This window comes from Perissodus microlepis, chromosome 1, assembly GCF_051167445.1.
Source record: "Perissodus microlepis isolate ML-2025 ecotype Zambia chromosome 1, ASM5116744v1, whole genome shotgun sequence".
Classification (NCBI taxonomy): domain Eukaryota; kingdom Metazoa; phylum Chordata; class Actinopteri; order Cichliformes; family Cichlidae; genus Perissodus; species Perissodus microlepis.
In genome coordinates this window covers 32,919,288-32,944,263 of record NC_140461.1, presented here as the reverse complement: position 1 = coordinate 32,944,263, position 24,976 = coordinate 32,919,288, and the positions used below count along the sequence as shown (strand labels likewise).

The 24,976-nt window shown below is 41.4% G+C and overlaps 1 protein-coding gene across 7 annotated transcripts in view; it reads left to right on the top strand.

Annotated features, from left to right (window-relative positions):
* The window catches only part of nav2a (neuron navigator 2a), a 218,705-nt gene that overhangs the window by 125,354 nt on the left and 68,375 nt on the right, over positions 1 to 24,976 (top strand). For 5 of the 7 annotated variants that reach the window (XM_084953283.1, XM_084952952.1, XM_084953121.1 and 2 more), the window contains 2 exons: positions 19,701 to 19,818; positions 23,219 to 23,271. In XM_084953283.1, the coding sequence (XP_084809409.1) occupies positions 19,701 to 19,818; positions 23,219 to 23,271 (171 nt within the window). Of the gene's footprint in view, positions 1 to 7,770; positions 7,941 to 12,175; positions 13,045 to 19,700; positions 19,819 to 23,218; positions 23,272 to 24,976 lie in introns of those variants that run through there. The other 2 variants (XM_084953415.1, XM_084953342.1) reach the window with 2 other exon arrangements.

The window sequence follows — 24,976 nt, the reverse complement described above, 5'->3', positions numbered from 1 at the left end:
TAAACAGATGAACCGTACAAAGAAAAATTACATGTTCAAAGCTAGGAAAAATTGGAACTTTGATATAATATGAAGAGACAGCACAGAAATCCTGTTGAGTAGATTACATATACATATATATGTGGCCAAAAATTACATATACTCATCATTAGGGATGGGTATCGTTTAGGTTTTATCCGATACCAGTACCAAACCGGTACTTTTGAAACGGTGCCGGTGCTTAAACGGTGCTCGAACCGGTGCTTAAAGAATGGAGAACACACACTTTGTCCAAAAACCTCTTATGTTTAGCTGTTTTTTTTTTTTTTTGTAAAAAGATAACAATGTTAGCCTTTTCTGCAGCTATAGGGCATATATGGTATCACTCTTGGCTGGAAGCAGTGCTTAATCAATGGAAAAAACACCAATTTTGTCTAAAAACCTTTCATGTTTAGCTGTTTCGCACTTTTCTTTGGTCATTTTAGGCTTTTTGGCCAGGGTGACGGGAGTATCTGCCATCAAACAAGAAGACAGCCGCATGTAACTACGACGGTGTTTGCTAGTTCACCTTACATGCATTAATTTAATAACGTGGTTAGCCTACTCAACGTAAATTACACACGAACAACATTAAGCTACTCACCCAGACAAGAACGGCTGCTGCTGCCATCATCATCCGTCATCATTTCTGCTACACTGGCAGGGCTAGGGGCCAGGACTCTACTCTTCGGGTTCTTGGGGGATGTTGCTAACTCCGGGTCCGATAACAGGCACCACACCCGCAGTAGATGTGCACGGTGTGAGGTCTCGCAGCAAGCTATCAAATACGGTGCATTTCTCGGCTTTTAACAAAATTCTATACATTGCTAGGTGTTTCATCAGATTTGAGGAGTTACCTCCTTTGCACAGTGTCACCTTAAAGCACTTGTTGCAGGCTGCTGAGTTTGCATCTTGTGAAGTACAGCCAGACTTTTGACTGCTTCGCCTTAGGCATTTTTAATCTGTAGCTCTGCTCTAAAAGAACGCACGTACCTGGGCCCGCCTACTACGCTTGCAATGGTAAAATGATTGGCTAGAATCCAAAGTGTATGACATCTCAGGAAAAAAAAAGCACCAAAGTAAAGCACCGAAATGTGCGCTGCTTTTCGGTCTGGTTACTACCGTTTATGTCAGAACCGGTGCCATAATGGCACCGGATACCGGTACCCATCCCTACTTATCATGGGCATGAAGATCATGGTATTTTGTGCTGGGTTTTTTTTCCCAGGCCAGGCATCTTCAATGATGTTTTAAAAAAAACAAGAATTAGGCACAGAAGTTTGAATTTATTTTGAGTTTTCTCTAATCCCCAGAGGGCAAAGTGTTTTTGGTAATTGATTAGGTGTGTAAGCATGATTGTGAGGTGAGTGTTTCAAATGAAATGTAAAAAATGGTAGTGTACATTAAATCTCCACAAGCTCTTTTTAATCCATGCTCCTCCAGCTCTACACTGTTGGTTAAGAAAAGCTTAGAATGAATGAAGAAGGTTTCTAATAGGTTGCTTCTTTTTGCATTTAGAGCCTTATGTTTGTGTTTAAGGCTGTTTTCCCCTTCAGCTCTGACTCTTCTTTCACAATCTTCACTTCTGAGATCTGGTGCTATAGTAGCGTTTGGTGCTGTTAAATGATCAAGCAAGTAGCAAACATAAAGTTTAATGTTCTATCTAACGCACTTATTTGGAAGAGATACTTACATTTTTTGGCCAAATATTTAGATATGTAATTGTATATACTGTATTTCCTAAATGTTAAGCGTATCACCATCTGTCTGTCGGTTCTCAGCTGTGCTCTGGGTTTGACGTGATTGTTGAGTGTAAATACAGGGAGTGCAGAATTATTAGGCAAATGAGTATTTTGTCCACACCATCCTCTGCATGCATGTTGTCTTACTGCAAGCTGTATAGGCTCGAAAGCCTACTACCAATTAAGCATATTAGGTGATGTGCATCTCTGTAATGAGAAGGGGTGTGGTCTAATGACATCAACACCCTATATCAGGTGTGCATAATTATTAGGCAACGTCCTTTCCTTTGGCAAAATGGGTCAAAAGAAGGACTTGACAGGCTCAGAAAAGTCAAAAATAGTGAGATATCTTGCAGAGGGATGCAGGAGTCTCAAAATTGCAAAGCTTCTGAAGCGTGATCATCGAACAATCAAGCGTTTCATTCAAAATAGTCAACAGGGTCGCAAGAAGCGTGTGGAAAAACCAAGGCGCAAAATAACTGCCCATGAACTGAGAAAAGTCAAGCGTGCAGCTGCCAAGATGCCACTTGCCACCAGTTTGGCCATATTTCAGAGCTGCAACATCACTGGAGTGCCCAAAAGCACAAGGTGTGCAATACTCAGAGACATGGCCAAGGTAAGAAAGGCTGAAAGACGACCACCACTGAACAAGACACACAAGCTGAAACGTCAAGACTGGGCCAAGAAATATCTCAAGACTGATTTTTCTAAGGTTTTATGGACTGATGAAATGAGAGTGAGTCTTGATGGGCCAGATGGATGGGCCCGTGGCTGGATTGGTAAAGGGCAGAGAGCTCCAGTCCGACTCAGACGCCAGCAAGGTGGAGGTGGAGTACTGGTTTGGGCTGGTATCATCAAAGATGAGCTTGTGGGGCCTTTTCGGGTTGAGGATGGAGTCAAGCTCAACTCCCAGTCCTACTGCCAGTTTCTGGAAGACACCTTCTTCAAGCAGTGGTACAGGAAGAAGTCTGCATCCTTCAAGAAAAACATGATTTCCATGCAGGACAATGCTCCATCACACGCGTCCAAGTACTCCACAGCGTGGCTGGCAAGAAAGGGTATAAAAGAAGAAAAACTAATGACATGGCCACCTTGTTCACCTGATCTGAACCCCATTGAGAACCTGTGGTCCATCATCAAATGTGAGATTTACAAGGAGGGAAAACAGTACACCTCTCTGAACAGTGTCTGGGAGGCTGTGGTTGCTGCTGCACGCAATGTTGATGGTGAACAGATCAAAACACTGACAGAATCCATGGATGGCAGGCTTTTGAGTGTCCTTGCAAAGAAAGGTGGCTATATTGGTCGCTGATTTGTTTTTGTTTTGTTTTTGAATGTCAGAAATGTATATTTGTGAATGTGGAGATGTTATATTGGTTTCACTGGTAAAAATAAATAATTGAAATGGGTATATATTTGTTTTTTGTTAAGTTGCCTAATAATTATGCACAGTAATAGTCACCTGCACACACAGATATCCCCCTAAAATAGCTAAAACTAAAAACAAACTAAAAACTACTTCCAAAAACATTCAGCTTTGATATTAATGAGTTTTTTGGGTTCATTGAGAACATGGTTGTTGTTCAATAATAAAATTATTCCTCAAAAATACAACTTGCCTAATAATTCTGCACTCCCTGTAGACATAAAACAACTATGAAATATTGCCTGGTTTTCTGTAGACACTGCCTGCTTGAGAAAAGACGATAGCGAGGATTTCTCCATCCAGCTTCAGGGAGTTTCTCATGCCGTTTTATTGCTCTGATTACAACCTGGCTAGAATCACAATGAAAGTATGTATGCGTTGTACTGTGTTTGTGTGTGTTGTACTGCATGTCTGGGCTCACTCAGTTGGACTGGTTTAGGCTTGCTGATAAATGCTGAATCCAAGAGCTGGGCTGTAAATCTGTCATTCAAGAAGCCTCTCCCAGATCCTTAACACATTAAGTACCGTAACTTTGAAGACACCAGCTTCACCTGCTCCGAAGCATGCATGAATAAACCAATCTATTTTACTTAAACAGTTAACCTCCTTTCAGGGATTACATATTATTTAAGAATATCAAATGACTTGTGAACAGTTTGTGCTTTTTTTGCTGGATTGGATAACCTTTTCCAGTCTGTGACTGGACTGGGCTGTCTGGTGTGTTTAGATGCTGTTTCATCAATAAGACATCACTAAGGTGGCCTCAGCTGGTAGCTGTGGTAGATGGGCCCAGATGGCATCCTTGGATCCAAACTGTTCTAATCAGGTTTGTAATGGGACACCAGACAACTGTAATAACATTTTCTTTGCTTTATACGAACAGAACAAACTGAAGGTGAGTTTAACATTATGTTGAGTGCAGCACTGTGCCCAGTTAATATGTTATAAATGTAATTTTCTTATGCTTGCGTCATACCCTTAAATTCAACAATTGAAAGTAGTAAATGTGTAAGATACTGTAGTTAATACTCATTTAAAGCTCGGCAGATATTACATATGTCTGCCTGTATGGTGTCTTACTGTGGGGAGACATGGTAAATGGACTGGTTCTTATATAGATTTTCTACTCAAGCACTCAGACCACTTCACACAACATGTCTCATTCATCCATTCCTCTAAACACTTTTTTCTAGTGTTTTCTATTTATCATTCACGCTGTGATGAAATCATCAGAATGTGAATCATCATAGAGCAACATGTTCAGTGTCTTTCCCAAGGATAGTTTGACATGCAAGCCGGAGCAACCAAGGTTCGAACCTTCTGATTAATAGATGACCTGCTCCACTTCCTGAGCTACAGCCACCCCAGCACACATTCATGCCACCAAAGAGTTAATCTGTCCACATGACAGTGCTTTAAAAGCTGAATTTAGGTTAAAAAAAATGTTTTTTTAAAAAAGACATTTTACTTCCTCAAGATACCTTTGCTTCTGATTATATTAAGAGCTTTGTTTTTGTAGCATAGGCAAGTGTCTCACTGACTTCACTTCTGAGATTTAATCTCCTTAACATTTCCAGGTGTCAAGTTGTCCACCACTCTTAGGTTGTAGTGTCCTATCTTACTCACTTATTTGCAGAAGAAGAAGTAGAAAAAATGAATGATGCGTGATTACCTAATTTTTGTACCTGCAATAACCTTTAGGTATTTAGTTTGTTTAGACACAAGACAATGTCAAAGCTATAGAGAGAGAAAGGATATAATCTGCCGTTACTTCCACAGCTGCCTCTCCAGTAAGTCTGTATGTCCCTCAATCCCTCCCACCCCCAAATCACCTCCATCCAGAACAGCACAGCCAGGCAGCAGGTCCATCCCACCCCTTCACCCCCATTATTATTGCAGTCTTCCTCCCCAGGCTTTGAGAACACAGAGGTTTGGGTCCCCCAAAACAAAGACCTTTCCATGATGGGGTTATCCCCATTGTCCCCGACACACTAAGGTTTATCTGGGACTGTGAAAGGAACCATACTCAGCCCATTCACTGTGACTTCACTTAATGAGCTTGTTGAAGACTTGGACTAAAACAGTTAAACAGAAGCACTAAATGCTGACACATTCTCTGCTTGTAGAGCCAGAATATCATTAAATCAATGCCAGTTACGTGTAGTGGGAGACTGATGTTTCAGTGGTGTGGGAGGCTGTGTTGATTGGCTTTTCTTTTGTGGTGGTTATCACTTGAACTATAGCATAGAAAAGGCAGGATGCCTGCAGTGTTTTTGCCTGTTTAAAGAATAGGAACCATCTGATAATCAGCACTGTAGTGGTGTCATAAAAGTGCACCTTTTAGAGATGCTCAGAAAACCTCCTGGGTAGAAAAAAGGAAATGCATCATCAAGCTAAAAAGCTACAAATCCAACATGAACATTTTTAACATGTTGGTGCAGCTACTTGCTAAAGTACTGTCAGTGTGTGTCCATATCCCCTAAATTCAGTTTCTTTTCTTTCATGAACAACATAAAAGCAATCAGCAACTTTCTAACAATTTGTTAGAGAAGCAACAATTCCAATTTTTTTTTTTTTCTTCGATTTTCAGTTTTCTTTCTAAGAGCTAAAATTGACAGCTTTTTCTGATACAAAATGTTATTTTCATAATAAAAGAAAGTATTAAAGTTGATAATTTCCCCCAAACTGCAGTCTATTACAGGTTCTTCTGTCACTAAAATACTGAAAACAAAGTGCTCTGCTACTATTATTTTCATTGATAAATAATCAAATGAAAATGAGCCGTTGTACACCCACCTTTACCTGACATATTTGAACTTACCAAAGAAAATCTGCTACAAGTTATTAACGTAATTTTCGGTAGCTTCAGAAGACGGGACATAGACTCTGTTCAATTTTTCATTCACCTCTATAATTTTCCTCCTAAGTGCTTTGACCCTTAGGTTGACTCTGGATTCAAGATAGCTTTAGCGTTAGCCATTTTGCCTTTGTTAGCTAACCCATTAAGCTGGACGAGGGGATATAGATAGCTATCCTTATAGAAATACATATATCTATATGTATCTCGAACCTTTTACTTCTATAGTAATGGCATCATTGTGCTGCAGGCTGACTTTTGGTTTCTGAAGTCACAGTTTTAATGGCTGTTAGCATACATATTTCTGCCTTCAAATGGTAAATATTAGCATGCACATTAGTTTTATTGTCATGATTTTTCAGTTGTTGTTTTTCTTTTTTCTTTATGCACAACACTTGTGATGGGTGTCACTATCACTAGCAAGGAACAAACACAATTACAGGGTCAAGTCAAAACTTGAATCTCAATCATGTACAGAGTAATATATTTTAACTGAAAGCCACTGACAGTTGATTGTGTTGACTTCGAGTTCATGGCGCTTTTGAGCTCTGAATATGAAAACATAAAATGCACATTTCCTCTCAGTCACCGAGTAGAAAACCTGCCTTGGACGGCTGTAAGCTGCATCTCTGTTCTTTTTTGGCAGTATAAAATGCCGTTGAAAAGCAAACCCTTTCTTTCATTACTTTCTACTGTCTTCATGGTTTCAGTGTTATTGTTGTTTCATAAAATTTAAAGCATTTTGTTCCGCCTGCTGGAAGCGATCAGGCATCCCCCTACTGTGGGAACTTTCTGTAAATCTTGGGCCTTTCCCAAAATTCAAATTCAGCTTGTAATTTGTGGTCGGTGGTTGCGGCGTGTGTGCACAGGGGGTTGGAACGCACTCAAACGCAGGGCATCCTGTACTGTGGACTCTTACATACACACTCACACATACATAAATGCTTAGGTTATGAACCCACTGTACGCATGCACATAAATAAACACATGCAGCTGCTGCAGTGTGTTGCGGGTGACGGCTGATCAGAGAGCGGACTGTTCCCTCTATGGTTGGGAAAAATAAAACTTGGCTTTAAAAAAAAACATAAAAAATTAACAGGCAGCAGAGGAGCCGGTTAAAGAAATAATAAATAGAAAACTTACGGTTAGCATTGAGCTTTACGTGGTTTGGACTTTGGCTCTGCACTTCTCACTATTTATTCTCTCCACTGCTATCAAGGGTGCACCGATCATCCCTTTTTTGGCTTTTGTGCTCACTTTTTTGTCATGTATGGGGTAGACTGTCGGGGGAGGGGTGGTAGAAAGGTTAAGAGGCCTGTCCCTTTCTCTTGCTGTCTCCTCCCCATATGACCAATAGTCCATTGAAGAGGAATAGCACAATGTGTTGCTGTGGGCCAAGCATGAGGGGGAATCCTCTCCTGCTTCTTCTCCACCGCGTTTGGTTTGGCTGCCTCTCAGAGCGGCAGCAGAAGCCGCGGAGCGCCTCTTGCCTTTCACCTCCTGCCTTTATTTTTCCCTCCTCCTATGTCCCAGAGTGGGTGGAGAGAAACTGGAGGGACTGAGCTCCTTCCCCCCCTCTCAGGCATACAGAGACCTGCTGGGGCTCCAGCAAGCAGTAGCTCTTCTGTTCTCCCTGGATCTCCAACGGTGCACCCAGTCGGGATTCAAACTTGCAATTGGATTCTTTTTTAATTTGAGGATTTTTCTGTATTTTGCTACAGCTCTGCTCAGTGCAGGTTGTTCTAGACCTGCTACAAATGGCTTATATTTTGGTTTGGCTGGGCAAGCAACAGTCTTCCTCAGTGTGAGGCAGGTGTCTCTGAGGAAGGAAGCTGCACGACATAACATGAGTGTGATGTTTTGCCGCTGGGAGCAGAACAATTTCACCATGAAACTGGTAGGGTGAACACTTCCAGATCATGACAAAGGTCAACCACCCATATGAAATCAGAAAACCATGCATTTTAGTTCTTGACTGTGCATATAGAAAAGTATGTAGGCTTCTCTCTGTTGTTGACAGCTCTTTCTATTCACGTCCTTCCCTGAAGCTGTAACATCAGAACATTTTTTTCTTCACTTTGTGTTTATGTGTCAGTAAAAGTGCTTGTCTCATCAGTCCAAAACCTTACCGCAGCTACAGTGTTAGCTTGCACGCACACAGTGGATTAGTGGCGGTCGTTTTAATATCAGAAGAAAGTGCTGAAGGCATGCATCTTGATTTCCCCTCACCTGATACTAGCTTCACTTTGATGTCTGCATGGAAAGTTAAAACAGGCTTATCTAAGGCTTTAAACTGAGTTGTGTAGCACATTTGTGTGCGTGTGTGTGTTTGTGTGTGTGTGTTTCTTCCCCTTTAAAGCATTTAAGGGGGGAAAAAAATCAGGTTTGCTTGCGGCTTTGTTGCCTAGTGTTTGGTGTCATATAAGTATGATGGCACAGAGATGGTAAATATTCAACAGCATCTGGGACAGTGAGATAAAACACAGGACCGGTCAGGTGCAGGTGGGTCCTGTGGTGCAAACAAATGGGGGGGGGGAAAGGGTCTGTGTAATGACTGATGTATATGATAAAAGTAGGAAGCAGCAGATTTAATAAAAGTCTGTTAGGATAATAGGCATCCTGTTGAGTTTACACGTAACTGAAGCGGACAGAACACACTCTTTTTCTTTTCTGTCTTTCTCCACATCTCTCTCTTTTTCAGCCTTGTTCCTTATCTGGATCTCCTGTGAGCCCAGAGAGGAAGGGGAGATGGAAGCAGAGGAGGTTATTGCCAAAGCCTTGAGATAAGCTGATAAGAGGGCTAGCTTAATTACACACTACTAACCTACACACAACTCAAATGAGGAGGGGGATTGTGTGTTTTCCATGTGCCTTTGTGAAATGGACTGGGGCTGACAAAGGCACGCACAGCCTAACATGTGCACACACTTAGAGAAATTAAAATGACCTTTCTTTTTATTATAAGTATAGTCGATGTCCATAGTTCTCTCTGTTATAGAACAGGTCTATTGATTATTTGATTGTCAAGATTCTTTTGTCGATGTGTGACCCATGCAGCATAAATCAAAATGCGTGAATGATGTGCTTAATACTGATCCTGAGTCATGCCAGCATATGCAGAGGAGTAAAACCATGTTTTTGTTTTCAGTTACGCAAATAGTTGTGATGTTCTACACCGTCAAGGCTATACCCATGCATGACACACTCAATAGCACACCGCACCCACGGCATGCCGTACCTACCCCTTCTTAAATTATTCTTCTCTGAAAATTCATGTAAGTAAACTCAAAGCACATCTGTTTTTTCCTTTTAAAAACTGATGTACTTAGATTTTACATTACACTTACATTTGATAAAGTCAAGTGGCTGATCCTAAGAAATCACAGGTACGTGGCATGCACTGTAACCATAATGCACCCAAACATTTGGTTGAATAGAAGGATGTGAAAGCAGCAGCAATCTTTGGCCAATTTTGAACTGAAAAAGCTGTGGAATTCAACATCAGACTCAAAGGTATAACGATTGAAGGTTGAATATACATTATACAGGGCTTAAAAAGTAATCGTATGGTGGATAAGTGCTTTTCCAAATGCAGGAGAGTTAAAACAACAGCAGTGGTATTGTAGAGTTCTGGAGCTCACACCTCAGATGCTGCATATATCTGCTGATTTTCAAGGACCACGAGGAAGCTGTTTCGCTCTAACATCACTACCAAAATTGTCTTTATAACAGCTGCTGTGCCCTCATGTGCATCAGGCTGCATGTCTCAAAATTGATGTTGATTACATGTTGCGCAGCAGACACTGCTGTGCCGTCTCAGCTGTGCACGACTTTGGGGAATTTTGACGTACTCATGATTCACTTCTCTCTCATATGAAGAACCTTTCTGTACATTCACAGATCTTGCTGCTGGATGCAAATGCTCTTTTCTTTTTATCGATTACTTGATGATGTTTTTCAGCCCGTGGTCTTCAGATCACTTTTGACAAGTACAGGTGCCAGCACATACTCAGTCCATCTCTTGGCCCTGTTTCCTATCTTCTTAACAGCACAGCTCTGGCCAAGTCGTTTGTCTACATGTGCCTAGTATGGCCTCCATGCCTCACAAAGCCACATGTCTTTCATGTGCCAAACAGAGAGTAAGCAAAGGCACGAGGGCTTATTTAAAGCTGGCCTGGTTCAGTTTTCTGTGGGTTAAAGCCACTTGAGAGGACAGTGTGAGTACACTGGCATGGAGTGGATTGCTGCCAAGGGCCTTACAGACCATGAACTAACCATGGTGTATCCTGCTCATGACACCAAAGGAAAAGCTGCAGCCACAGATACACTTTTAATGAAGAGGAGAGAAAAAGAAAGCAGCACAAATGCCTTTGTGCTGTTTTTGTTTGTTTTTGGTTTGGTGGGATTACTGTATGAAGAACATGCACCTCGTACTCCGTCTTTAAAACATTTATGTTTGGTTTGTCAGGACGGATGATGGGAAAGACACCCAGTGAACTTTTTCTACTGTAGCAAAGGAATGTTTAGACATTTAGAAGGCTTGTGTTTGAATGGCTTGTGTTCGGAAAGGGGAAAACTTACTATTTCCAGGTAATTTCAGGGGTTGTTCATAGTATCGTCACTGCAACCTGTCTGGTATATAAGAATAATTCTTTTAAAAAGAAGAAATAAGATAAAGATAAATACATATAAAACTATTTGTATTATTAGTATTATATACTTTTTTCTTGATTTTTCTTGAATTGCTTCACTGACTCAAGCTTGTATTCGCCTCTAGTTTTGTAGTTATAGTACATCATAAAGTGTTGCTATGGAAAGTCTGTTTGACCACCCACTGGTCAAGCATTGAAAATTTCAGTGTTAGAGCGCAGGGCATGGCACAGCAGCTGGTAGAGCAGACTGTTGTCATTTCTGTCAGACCAGGACACCTTTGTGATGCTTGTTTTCTCAGAAGCCATCTGTTTGTGTCTGCTAGTGCTCACTGAGAGCTGTGCAGAGAATTGCCTTTGCCCAGTGCTGTGTTTCTGTTTTTTTTTAAGACGAGCAAGTTTCCTGCATTCACAGTGAATGTTGTTGAGACTGTGTCAGAAGTGACAGAAAAATATACCACTGTTGGGTAAGTAGGATGCCCCTATGTACCACTCCCACCCCTCACTTCTTGATTGCTGTGTAAGTGACTCAGTCCATCCATCATCTCCCACCAGCCATCTGTTAGCCAGCTCAGCCTGGGTCAGAGGGGATGTGTTGCCACATGTCACCCTCAGCCTGCAGCAGCATGGAGGGATGCTGAGTCCTCATCGATATGGCTCAGCATGTCTAGGCAGCAGGAGGGGTCACCCACAAAAATACGTTTTCTAAGTAGTTTTTCAGGGTGTTAAAGAGGTCATCCTTTACTTTGGAAAAAGTGGGAAAGAAAAATCTTAAATGCATGTATTCATCCATGTTCTATCACTAGAGCATAATCCAGCTGCCACAGGCCAAGAGGTGGGGTACACCCTGGACAGGTCGTCTGTCTTTTGCAGGACTAACACAGAGAGACAGACGACCATTCTCACTCACATTCACACCTATGGGCAATTTAGAATACTAAGTTAACCTAACCCCACATGTATTTGGAAGAAGAATTAGCCAGATGGATGTGGATTCAAGTCCGCGACCTTCTTGCTGTGAGGCAATAGTGCTAACCACCGCGCCACCGTGCTGTCCCACAAAAAGTCTTTAATGTTAGAGAAAACTGGAGGATGTATTTGTCTTTATTTATTTTAATACGATCTAGAAGTCATCAGATTAAAAGCCCGTAGAAGGCAGCACATTGCAGTGCAGATATGTGTTTTTTCTTGAGCAAAGCATGGAGAGTTTCTTTAGTGAAGCTGCTCTGAGACCCACACTTGAAGTTTGTATTTGTTTTAGTGACATTGTAAGGTGTGAGGTCCCGTTGTGAATGTGAAGCAGCACACTGCTGATGACATAAGATGATGGCTGGATTTGGGAAGTAGCACAGCCCACCCCTGACATCTGAGACCAACCGTATTTTTGTGTTTGTATTTGAGTGTGTGTGTGCGTGTGTGTGTGTGTGTGTGTGTGTGTGTGTGTGTGTGTGTGTGCGCGCCTGCTGTAAAGTACAGCACCAGGTGTGCATGAAGGTCACTAAAGTATCCTGTCATTAAGTGTGAGGAGCAAAGACATCCATCATATTTATATAATCTGTCTTCGACACAGGGAGCAACGGTGTGCTGTGAAGCACCACGTACAGTAGGAAACTTCAGAATCTGATTTCTTTCTCATTGCCTGAATCAGCACCAGTTATGTTCCCCTAGTACAACAGAAGACACGGCTTAGTTGAAGAACTGTTACATGCAGGTTGGGCCACCGATAATGTAGGTAACTTATGTAGGGAAAGCCTGACAGTTAACGGTCTTTCACGCTGGAGTTTTGGGTTTTTGTCTTGTTTGTCTTTTCCAAACACAGCAATCCTCCCTAACACAGTTCTCAAGTATTAAACATAAAAGGTTCCGTTTCTAAGTTAGTTTTCTTTTGACAGTCTCTCCACTCGTAGCAGAAGAAGGAACTGAGTCAAGGTGTCTGACTCAGTGAATGACAGACAGTGAGGGAGGGAGAGAGGGAGAAGGAGAGGAAGATTAAAAGAGTGTCAGACTGTCTGAGACTTCACTATGAAGCTGACTAAAACACGGTGAGATAAGAGAGAAGTACATTTATGGAGGAATAAAGCATGCCCCTTTCCTACAAGCAAGCCAGACAGACGTTGTCACAGATTTGTGTGTGTGAGGGGGGGCACACAGCATGACCACTTATCTGTTCCAGTGCGCACGAAGTGCTCTTATCTTTTGGTCTTTTTGAAGCTGAAGGATCTTCAAAATCTGAAGTTATCTTCACCCAGATATTCGTGTTTATCGATCTGGTGGTCCCACATGGCGGGGTACAGCGGGCTCAGGGTGCCAGCCAGAAGCTACAGCCGCTTCTCCTGTGAAGCCTACAAACTGGTAAGAAACCAGGGAGTACTTAATGCAGTGAGACTGTCAGGGTGTTATGAATGCTTTTTTTTTAATACTTATCTACCTTTTGGTGAAGATAAAATAACATAAGAAATGATAGAGAGTATGCATTTACTTCGGGATTTAAGAAGGGAGACTGGGGAGAGAGTGCAAGAGGAAAGGTCAGCTTGAAATAGACATGTCAGGGGTAGAAACTGATCTCCAGGAACAGCATGGAATTATAATAGATTCCTCCTTACCGAAACGGGTATGCTACGAGTTTAATAAATGAATGGAGTCTCAGTGCTGGGATTTAGTTTTACCTTATAAACCCCTAAATAGTTGCAGGAAGAGGCCTTCAACTTAGGTTGGTCTGCGTTTGACGAGGTAGATTTCTTTTGAAAAGGTAGAAGAAAGCATTGTTATCAGAGCATGTCTTTTGTAGACTCAGCACTCAGGGCCATTACCTGAATTATAACAAGAGCTGTTTAAGTCCTGGCTCCCTATGAAAGCTTTTTGTGAGAGATAGCACTTTATGGCAGCTTTGGTCCTGCTGCGTTCTCCTTAAAGTTCTTGCTCATGTTGGTAGATTAGTTCATAATGGCGTGTTAAGCACAGCGCTTTTTAGGTTGCTTACTGAACCCTGAAAGTAATAAGGGTAATAGTCCTGAAGTTATCAACATAATTGTTGCTGCGCCATCGACATATGTGAGAACTGTGCTTCGAAGGACAGACCTCAGGTGTTGTGGTTTAATGCCGTGTGAAAATGTGAGAAATATTGCGGCTGGTTTGTGATTTTTACGCTTGAACTTCAGTGGAAAGACTAAATGGTCCTCGACAAGTGGAGAAAATTAACACACCTCTCGGTTATGAAACAATTCGAAAACCTTTGCGGTTGGAAAAAAAAAGGAAACACATCATTATCACCAAACTAAAAATATACAAATCCAAAATGCCAGGAAAACATTTTGAGCATATTGCTGAACCCATGTGGTAAAATTAGACGCTTCTGTTTTTGGAATGCGCAAATTAAACAAAAAGTACTGACAGCAAGTTTTTTAGTATGTGTGTAGGGGAAGCCTGATAGCTGTGTGGTCATTTTAGTATGTTTACTGTACATACTAAAATGACTAAAATGGAATTACTTCCATTAACTCTAATATAACAGTAATTTGGTATAGAATTTTATTGATGATTGTCCATTGCTAGCTAAAATTTCCCACTGTCCTTAAACATGCAAACACTAGAAACAAAGTTACGCTGCAATAGGCCCAGGCTACTGACAGCTTCCCATGATGCACTGAGTGTTTCTCATTCTTCTCTCTGCATTTATACATTTATCCATCACTTGCATTGACAGATGTCTGCCCCTTCCTGAGGCTGGTTCTGATGGAGAGTTTCTTGTTAAAAGGGAGTTTTTCCTTTCCACTCTTGCCAAGTGCTTGCTCAGACGGTGTTGTCTGATTGTTATGTTTTCTCTGTATTATTGTAGGGTCTTTACGTTACAGTATGTGTAGTAAAGTGTGCTGAGGCGGCTGCTGTTGTAATTTGGTGCTATATAAATAAAACTGAATTCAATTCAATTGAATATGATCAAAAAAACGGTTGATAACCAAGTTTTAGGTACTTAAAAAAGTCACTTGCAGCAGAGTGAGGACAAGCATCAGATTAGATAGAGTGCAGTGTTTACTTTAGTGAACAAGTTATCATTTCTCAAGTGAGTGTTAGTGCAAACAACAGAGATAAAAGAGCAAAAGAAATAAAAAGTGTTTGCTCCAGCTGCGTGAGAGTTTGAAATAAGCAAACATGCCCGCAGGAAGTACACAAACACATCAGTCTGTCTCCTCCTTCTGTCCTCAGCAGAGTGACATTTGCCAAACTTATGCATCTGAACTATTCAGTTTTCAGAAAGTGCCCTTCAAATTGAGGGCACACTTCCCAGTGTGAGACTCTGGCTGCCCTCAACTTCTATTTGACAGGGCCAACCGAGCACTGCAGGGATGGCCTGTGTGCGTCATGCCCTTCTGTAGGCATCCCACACCAGCTTGGTGACTCAGCAAGCTGAGGCAGCAGGGCTGCTGGATGTGAAGCAGATCTGTGCGTTTCTGTAAGGAAAAAAAAAAGGAAAGATGCAGCAGTCTGAATGACTCATCAATGTTTGTTAGAGGCTTTGAAGAACTGATGCTTTTCCAATTTTAAGCCTTAAAGGGAACATTATTATTATGTGAACACGATGATGCAGTTAGGTCCAGGCTTTCATGGCTCACTGTTGAAAGAATCTTTTGACTAAATGGCAAGCGATGGAGAGAAAATCTACTGTAGACTCCATACAATCACACACTGATACCAGACTGACTGTATAATGGCAGCATTTATGTCAGGTTTCAGTGTTGGTGTGCTTGAAATGCTTTCAGTGTTGCAGCAGAAAACAAATAACTGAAGTGAGATAACTTAATCTTATTGAGTCTAATTAAAACAAATATTGACAAAGTTTAACCAAGTTGAAAAAGGTGATAAATAACAGTTTGTTATTCCAATACTCAGAATGTCACAAAATGTTAGAAATTGCAATAATATCTAGAATGAAGTATCATGATAATATCGTAACATGGGGCGTCTGGTGATTACCACTTCTACATGATGGATGGACACAGTGTCTAAGTGATTCTGATGGTTAACACTCCAACTCCAATCTCAATGCCTTTCTGTAGTTTCAAATCCAGGGTCCTTAAGCCCAGGGCAAAAACAGTAGATATCTGTAACTCTCCAAATACCATCAGACTGCGCTGCTAATTGTTACTGTTATATCAAAGAAAGATGCAAACTACCGGTAGGCCCAGATTTGGTTTATGGAGGTGACATATTCCCAAAGCAAAATGTCAGTAGAATTGATAGGCCACATTTTACAGTTTCTGTAAGTCCGTGACATTGTGAATGAGTCAGTGTCATGTTGCTTTCTCTGATGATGGGAACGTCCCTTACCACAGCTCCAACTTACAACTCCTAAAACGACCCCCATTACCATCAGGGGGTAATGGGGGGAGTTTCCATCTTAGAAGATGCATCTGCACGTTATGGATCCCCGACTGCCACAGTGTTGTTGACATATGGCTGTGACGGTACTGGTGAGGAAGATAAGAGAAGTATGTTCTCCCAAGGGAAGTAAAGTTATTAACAAAATCGTTTTCATGATATTAGCAGATACATGTACCAGAGATACAGAACATGTAAGTCATTATGTTGGTGTAAATGCTTTCATATTTATGGAACAGTGTCATTTGTATTTTATTTCATGATAAGTCCCTGTTTCAAGTATTATAAATGATGTATTCAGAGGACACCCACAATAGGTTATGTTTTCAGGTCCTCCACTTAGTGAGTTATTGGTCTGAAATGGACAAGAACCTTCTAACTTAGAAACTATAATTCTTACAGGTGGGGGGTAAATTTAAAATATTTCACATTTGACATCTGACATTTCCCTTAAAGTCAATAGATTTGCCTGATCAGGTCAAAGTGATATAGAGCTATTTAAAAATAAGTGTCTTTGTTTGTACTGGCAGCATTGGGAATGATACTGGTATATGGGGATTCTAAATATCACATTATAGCTTGCATCCAAATATCATGTCATATTTGACCCCTGACCTTACCAAAGATTTTACAAGTAAAATAAAAAACATAAATGTTTAAAAATTAGAAATCAATAGTTTAACAGATTTTTGATACTTGAAATGTTTTGTTTTCAGGTACGGTATGTGTACTGTGTGTTCAGTGACCAGCTACACACAGAAATGCCAATAATGCCACGGGACTGTCCCGTGTAATAATGTTAACTGCTTATCTTCTTATCTGCTTAGTGATTAAATTGTCTATATATTATTAACAGTGGTTTAAATTAAAGACTGAACCGGAATCTGTTCTATCTCATCTGTGTTTGATAGATGGATATTGAATCAATATGGAATTAATACTTCTCTTCACTAAGTATTCAGCCTGTTAAATTGCCTCCCAGATCTGATGTCTGCCTCTCATCACCCATCACTTTTTCTTTAAGCAACTTCCAGATCACAGAAGCTCCAATAAATGTGTGGTTTACCACACATGATTCCCATTATTGCATTCTTTCTTTTTCCTGTTTATTTCAAAGTTCCAGTTATGAGTGAGGTCTTTGATGTAGATGCATCTGACTTATGTTGACTGATTCAGTTGGACAGCAGCGGGGTGAAACTTGAAGCAAATGATGCATCACTGTAGATGGCCCTGTTATTAATGCTTAATTGAGTTTCTGTTGACATGGTGAATGTAAGTTCAGTATTCGCTATCCTTTTATCTCTGTTTTGGTCTCTCCCAGGTGGTGTTTTTGTGAAGTTGTACTGCAAGTTAGACCTTTCACATATATATTAAAGTATTTATTTGCTTCATTTCAAAATGTTCATTTTTGATCAAAAACTCCCTGTGGTCACTGTGAAGTTTGCTTCTTGAACGCAGCACTAAGTTGCATCAAGCGTTTCTTTAAAATGAAAATTTATACCTGCCGTATTTGAAGCTTGAGCTGCCCGAGTTGGAAACATCTTAAAAGGAACCTGTTGCTAACTTATCTCTACCCTTGCGACAAGCCCATACCCCCTTCTCCACTTGCCCTCGGGCCATTTGACCTCCCCTGTGGTTTACAGCTCCGTGAATGACAGCTACCCATTTCACCTCGTTTTTAATTGCAATCCAAGCCCTCCATTTACCTGCCCAAAACTACTTCAAAGAGCGCTTGCACATTCACACAAAAGCTCTTCAAGATGGCACTTCCTTTTTTCCACAACCAGCTGAGAGTGTGAATGGATCGCCTAATCCGGCAGCTTAAAGGCTTTTTTTTAGTTCAGCCTGTCACTCAGAACCTTTTTTGTTGTAACTGTGCGTTTGTGTTTGGGAATGCAGCCCGTGTAATTTCAAAATGTCGCTCCGAGGCGCTTTGTATTTAATGTGTGGTCGTGTGTTTGCATCGTAAACCTTTTGCGTTTGAGCTTGTGCGTGATGATGAGTGTACGGATGTGCGTGTTTATGAATCTTTTTGAAGTGCTCGCACCTGTTGTAAGACTTCATGAGGGCAGTGATTCATCTGTCGAGGCAGAAAAGCTTCAGGTTTGTTTACAGTGCAAATTCAAAGAAAGAAGGGTCACAACTGTGCCACACACGTCACCTCAAGCATGTGCTTTTAGGCTTGACCTTTACAATGCCATGCACTCACTGAGGACTGACAGATAGACTTGAATTTCACAGTGAAGTGTGTACTGATGAAGTTCGCTTGCTTGTGTGTCTGGATTTTGTAAATCAATCAGTTTTGGAATTTGACATTTATGCAAGCAGAAACTACTTTGTGTTTAACTTGCATCCCATTATCTTAATACAAGAATCTGTCAGCCTGACTAATCATTATTTTCTTCTGTGTAAAAGAAAGATTAATCAAAAGCATAAACTTTGTACAAAGCAGAGAAGGAACATCTCTCTGAAAATCAGTTTGAGGGGTACACCAAGCTGAGTTTAAGAGATGGAGGATCCAATCACTGAAGCTGGATCTCTAGTTTACTTGGCAACGAAGAGTTGGAATTAAAGTGCCTGAATTTCAGGACCGGGACCACGCCTCCAAACACGCCCCTTACGGTTCTTATTTATATATGGATACCCCAGTTCTACAAGCTTTTTGTTCTGCCAGGCTTGGGAGCTGCCGCCAGTTCCCTCTGAGGCCTTCCCCAAACCCCAGCTCAATTCATGTTTAAGCCATTCACCTTTATCCGCTAAAAACGCTGTCAAGCCAGCTAGTGAAATGAGATTACTGCAGAAAGCTGACAGTTACTTAAACATGCTGATTGACACTTCCCTGTCTTAGTGGACTGCAGGTCTCTGAGTTTGTATGAATGCAAGAGTGAGATATGGAGTGAGAGGTGTCTTTATTTAGAAGCACATGTTTCAAATCCCTTTGGGCTCCTCTGATGTTGCACTTGTCACACAGAGACTGCACAGTTTACAGACAAGCTGGATATTGCTGCATATCAAGATGGTTGATGACACATCCATTTCTTAAAAAACCATCTCCTTCATTTTTAGGAATACCCTTCTGCACAACTTCTCTTCAGCCACTTCATTTTTTTTACCTCCTCAGAAAGAGAGACTCACTTCTTATGATCACAGAGGGAGTAAAAAAAGAGAGTTTGCAGCTAATTATGAGGGAAGCTATTCAGATTATTCAGATGCGTTCTCTACCAACACCCCCCTCCTCCCCCCCGTGTCCTCTCCTCCCCCCCAGGCAGTGAAGGGTCTTTTCTGTCCCCAGAGAGTGATGTCAGCATGGCCCATTGAAAACAGCCGCCGTGTGCTCTGAGATGAATGCCCTGGCTGAGCACAATGGCCCCAATTTGAATACCACGCGGATATATGCCAGATCGGAGCCCCCAACAAAAGAAAAGAGGGCTACTCTGCTCCCATTCAAACATGCTGTTATTTTATTAGTCGTAAATTTGCTTCATCCATTTATAGCTTTTGTAGTTTTTCAAGTGTTTATGGAGTTTGAAACACATGGGCGACCTGACAGGGTCGGCCCTTTTTTTGGACAGAATTTTATTTTTGTTGGCACGTAACTGAAACACCGTGCTCGTGTTTGTGTCTGACCGCAGATTTACACGGACTGGGCCAACCACTACCTCGCCAAGTCAGGACACAAGCGTCTGATCAAGGACCTGCAAACAGACGTCACGGACGGAGTGCTGCTGGCTGAGATCATACAGGTCGTAGGTAAGGAAACCAACTTCTGATTCCAGGCCCTGCTGGAAGAAGCCAGCTCTGATCAAGTGACTGCTGGAGAAAAATGCGAGCCACGTCATTACTTGTTTAGATACGGCTGACCTTTACCAAATAAATGGTCGCTTGCAAACATCATTAACTACAAACTCTTCTTTTGTTGAGGTGATAAGATTAAACCATTTTACTCTATTATCTAATGTAATATTGAACTATAAAGTAGATTTTGCAGCTGAAGTAACTACTTCCACAAAGGGCCAATAGTCAGGAGAAAAACACTACTGTTGAGGAAAACTTTTATGAATTTATAGACAGTCAGTGAACTACAGTCTGTAGACAGGGAGAATGTATAGAAGAGAAAGGAGAACAGTTAGAAGAGTGAATATAAATATAAATCAAATAAATTTAAACTTTCTGAAGTTTGTGCTTTGCCTTGTCTCAACTCTTTACAAACCAATGTCTTGTATCGTGTTTTTATTGTTAAGCATGTTTTTGATTCAGTTATGTTCTCAAAGAGTCTTATGATCCTAAATCAAATTAAGAAAGCTTATAACTCAACAACAGCAGTTATACACAGTATGCAGCTGTTCAACCCACTGCTGATCGTCTGTGTTTTTGACCCATGCTCTCGTCTGTAAAATAATAATCATCATCATCATCATCAGTCTTGTCATCTTGTCTGGTCGTCCTCAGCCTGTCATTTCATCTGCCGGCAGCCTTGCAGCTAAAACAGGCAAACACCAGCTGACCGGTGATTCAGCATGTCAGTGACTCTGCTCCCTGCTCCTCCCCCGTGTCTCTGACCCAGATTCTGTACATTTTATGCTATGAAGCCCTTTACTGTTCTCTATTATTCTAGGGTCTCTTACAATATTAAGCACCTTGAGGCGACTGTTGTTTTAATTTGGCACTATATAAAGCTGACTGAGCACTATAGGTCTTTTTGGGTTATACGAATCTTCGTCTGTTAAAAGGGTTCCAGGAAAATCCAGTTGTTTTCACACCTGTATGGTGACTAAAGAGCAAGGTTGGCATTATATTGCTTTGGGGATATGCACAAGCATAAATGCTGACACAAGAATGTGGAACTGTTCTAATGCTACTTTCCAGCCTGGATGTGGTCGTGTTTTTTATGATTTATTCTTATGAAAGTTTGATGTTTTGACTGGGTAACATGGGACCATGTTGAACAGGGTCTGTCTTGCTCCTCTGTGTTTGTTCAGTTAGTATTAAATAATTCATTAGCAGTGAACCTGATTATTCAGACTATTTTGGAGCTCAAGAAATGAAAGTTTTGCTGAATTTTATAAGTGAAAGGTGGCTCCTGAGTTTCTGCATTGTGGAAAAAGTACCCGATGTTAATGCAATCCAGGTGACAGCTGGCTACAGCTTTGCTCTCAGATTAAATCATTTCCAACCAGAGCCATCCATTCACCTGTTTTGTACCTCCTTTCTGCCTGCTGCTTCTTGTCTCCTGGGAAAACCTCATACCCACATAGTGTGATGAAACCAGAGCAGCTTGCTGGTGTTGGAACAGCCGTACAAGTTCAGAGGCCTGGCCGGATATGACACCTGTTTAGCTATTTGACCTGCTTAGATTCAAGGTCAGGGTTGACTTTCACACAAGCCTCCAGATCGATTTCATCATCAGTTGTTTTTATGAATATTTCAGAGGGTAATCTGTCTGGTGAAATTCAACCAAAATTAAGATATGGCTTTGTCCTCTGTTTCTAGTCTTCTCCAATAATCTAGCTGTTGTATAGCCCAGCTGCAGGAATGTGAGCTGTACATTTATTTGCTCAGTATTCACAAGATAAACTGTGTGAGTTTGTTTTTTATTTTTAGTTTTAAACGTGTCCCAAAATCACACAGTACGTGTCTCTTGTGGGTGTTGGTGTCTACAGTGTGCAATTTTTAGGTAGCACACAAACCAAAGCCAACAGTAGTAGTGTTAAATCACTGATAGTCTTGTTAGCACTAAACTATTTTGGAATTGCTTCATGCCAAATTTCAATTCTCAGTATGAAAATGACGTGCTTTAAATGCACATAGAGAGAGGTAGTATCCAAATACATGCTGCAATACCAAGTTCATAAAAGTGAAAAACCCCTTGCCTTGAAGGTCATCTTGACCTCTTGAGCTCTTCCTGAGCTGCTGCTATTTCTAGATCACTTCCTATAAGTCTCCTTCTGACCATTTGTATGAGCACCCTGTGATTTTACCACAGACCTCAGTCTTGGGCAGGAAACGAACATCAACTGCTCTTTAAACCTGACCAGACTTGCGGGATCGGTGTCCTTCCACAAAGATCAGTAGGGCCACCAGGAGCATGCTTGTTCTTTTGGGTTTTACAACATTCACTTATCTTGCACCATGAATTTGTCCTTCATGGTCAGACTGTCCTGGTGCTTCAGCGTGAGAACAGAAACCACGAGACCTGCAGTGGATCCTGTTGTGCGCCATTGTGTGTACAAAATATACAACATGTTAAAAACAATTTTTTTCATCACCTGCTTCTTTTCTAAAGTTAAAATTCAGGCTTAAGGGTCATCATCTTAAGAAACAGTGAAGGAGATCCATAGACCTTCAGTAAAAGGAGTCAAAGCTTCTATGGAGCGAATAACAGCAGCACTACAAGTATAGCAGTGTTGCCCAAGGAGGACTTTAAAACAAGTATGGTTTTACATTTTTATGGGTGGAGTTGTTGAAGTTTCTAATTGCATGTTGACCTAATTGACCTGATAACACCACCAATTAACTAACATAAACTGAAAATTAAATCAGTTTTAATTCACAGTCCAAAGTGTATGGGAGCTATTTATAAAAGCCCAGTAATCCCAGGAGTCTTCGTCATTTCCACTAAAACTGACCACATTTCTTTCATATGTGAATTGTAAAACAAAACCATCCACTTCACTGGAAGAACAGTGTTTTGTGCTGCTGTATGGTGTAAAGGATGAGGTCCTGACATGTAGCTGCCCTCTAGTCTCCACCGTGCCTCCTGATGCAGGAGTCTGTGCTGTTAGCACAGTTGTCAGCTGTGAGCTGAGGGTTGTGTCTCAGCTGCTGTGGGCTGGGCCTTCTAATGGCCGGGAGGGATTCTCAACACCACACACACACACAGCAGCGCAACACTCCTGGTTGGGCCCCCAACGGCCCCGCTGCCATTTGCTATGACCAGATAGCATTTCATGTGTCAGCGGGAGGGGATACGAAAGGAGGAGAGGGGGGATCCCAGTCACTGGCATGAACACCTCTGCTCTCTGCACTCAGCCTGTCACTGTCTGGGACACACACATCGGGATAAAGGAGAGGATTACATTAAGTGAACACGCCTGAAAAGAGGTCTCATTATCTCTTCTTTTGTCTCTCTGTCTCTTCTGTCTCTCCTCAGCCAATGAGAAGATTGGTGATATCAATGGATGTCCTAAGAGCCGTTCTCAGATGGTAAGTGACCTACCAAGTTTGTTTTGGCAGAACGCTGAGAAATTTACCTGCGTGTTTGTGTGAAACAAACCCAGCTCTTTGAAGTCCCATCTGATCAACTTAAGTGGCCCTCGCTAGAAAGTGCGGCACAGAAGTCCCTGGTAAATAGTTGTAGATGTGAATAGTTAGCCCATTTATTTTTACTTTTGTGGTATGGTGTGCAGTCATCTGTGAAACCTCTGGCTCAGACTTCTGGATTTGGCTCTCAGTTAAAAGCATCGCAGGCTTTGGTTTTGGGGCCAGTTTTGCCTCTTCATGTTACACATGATACACATCCAAAGAAGTCAGCATTCCTCACATCTTCAGGGGTAAAAGCAGATGGAGAATATCAGCACTTTAGAGCCAGTTACGATGTGTTTTTGTCTGCAGTGATAGTTAGAAGGTACATAGGTGGGATTGCCTTCTTGACACTGCTGCTGGCATTTTAGCGGTTTTACAGTTTAGTGCTCTCTGTGGGAAACGAACTGAGCATCCCGAAGCAGGGCTGCCCTCCACTAAATGCGATGGGTCATAAATTAGGACAGTGTGCCAGCTGAGGGGACTATTTCTGGCCACCAGCCAGACTACTGAAGCCTACCAAAGCACCAGAGAGAGAATGATGGAGACACCCATACACACCCATATTTAACAACTGAAAAGGAGGTGGAAGCACAGCTGATCCCTGAGCGTCACTGCACACACATACCCACAGTGGAGCCATATTACTGTACTTATGAGGGCATTCTGCTCTGACTGATTGTAGTTCTTCTTTAGCATTTGATTGTGTTTTCATTTCATTCGTTTTTGATGGAGGTCACCTATGTCCTGCCATGTTATTACAATTATTTCAGAATTAATTATATATTAGAGAGCTTCTGTAAAATTCTGACCTTTAGTAGAGAGCGAGGTTTCACACTATGATGCTCATGGTACGCTCTGTATTTATCATTCCTGAAAGCGCAGAGGAGGGGTTTGTCCACACAAGAGCCAATTATTCTTCTTCTCTTGGGGTTACTGAGCGTCACTGATTTGAACGTGTGTTTGTGTGAGAGAGTAAGTTCACTAGAACCAGAATCAGTGAAACACTTTATATTAAATATAATGACCTAAAAAAAACATACATTAATTGCACATTGTTTGTTGCAGTGTTTATCCTGGACAAGCATTATGGTGATAATATAGGAACAACACCAACACAGAGTATACAAACTTTTTACATTTTTACAAGCGTTTGAAAACATTTATTAACTCCCACTGAAAATGGTCTCGACTCCATCTCCACTTCGCTATCAGTTAGGTCTTTCCCATTAGCCGTGATTACATCCTCAGTTCTCCTGTAACTGAGCATCTTGAAATTTTGGTCTCCATGTTCTGGACGCCTCTGTGGGTTTCTTATCAACATCCTGTTTAGAGCTCTTTCACATCCAGCTCATGTGACACAGCAGCTTTTTCTTTTGCAAGGCGAGAGGATTGTAGCTTACCTCTGAGACAGAACAAGTGGTTCCAAATGGATGGTGTATCTTTTACGGTGTTGTGATTCTTCATAGACTCTGTTTGCGTCAAAGGAAATGGTTTGTTTCTCTGTTTTTATAGTGTTCATTCAGTCAGTGGGAATTGTTTAATGGAAAGCAGTTGTCAAAATCTCGCTTTAACTTTGCATGCAGACCCGCAGATGTTGCAGTATGTG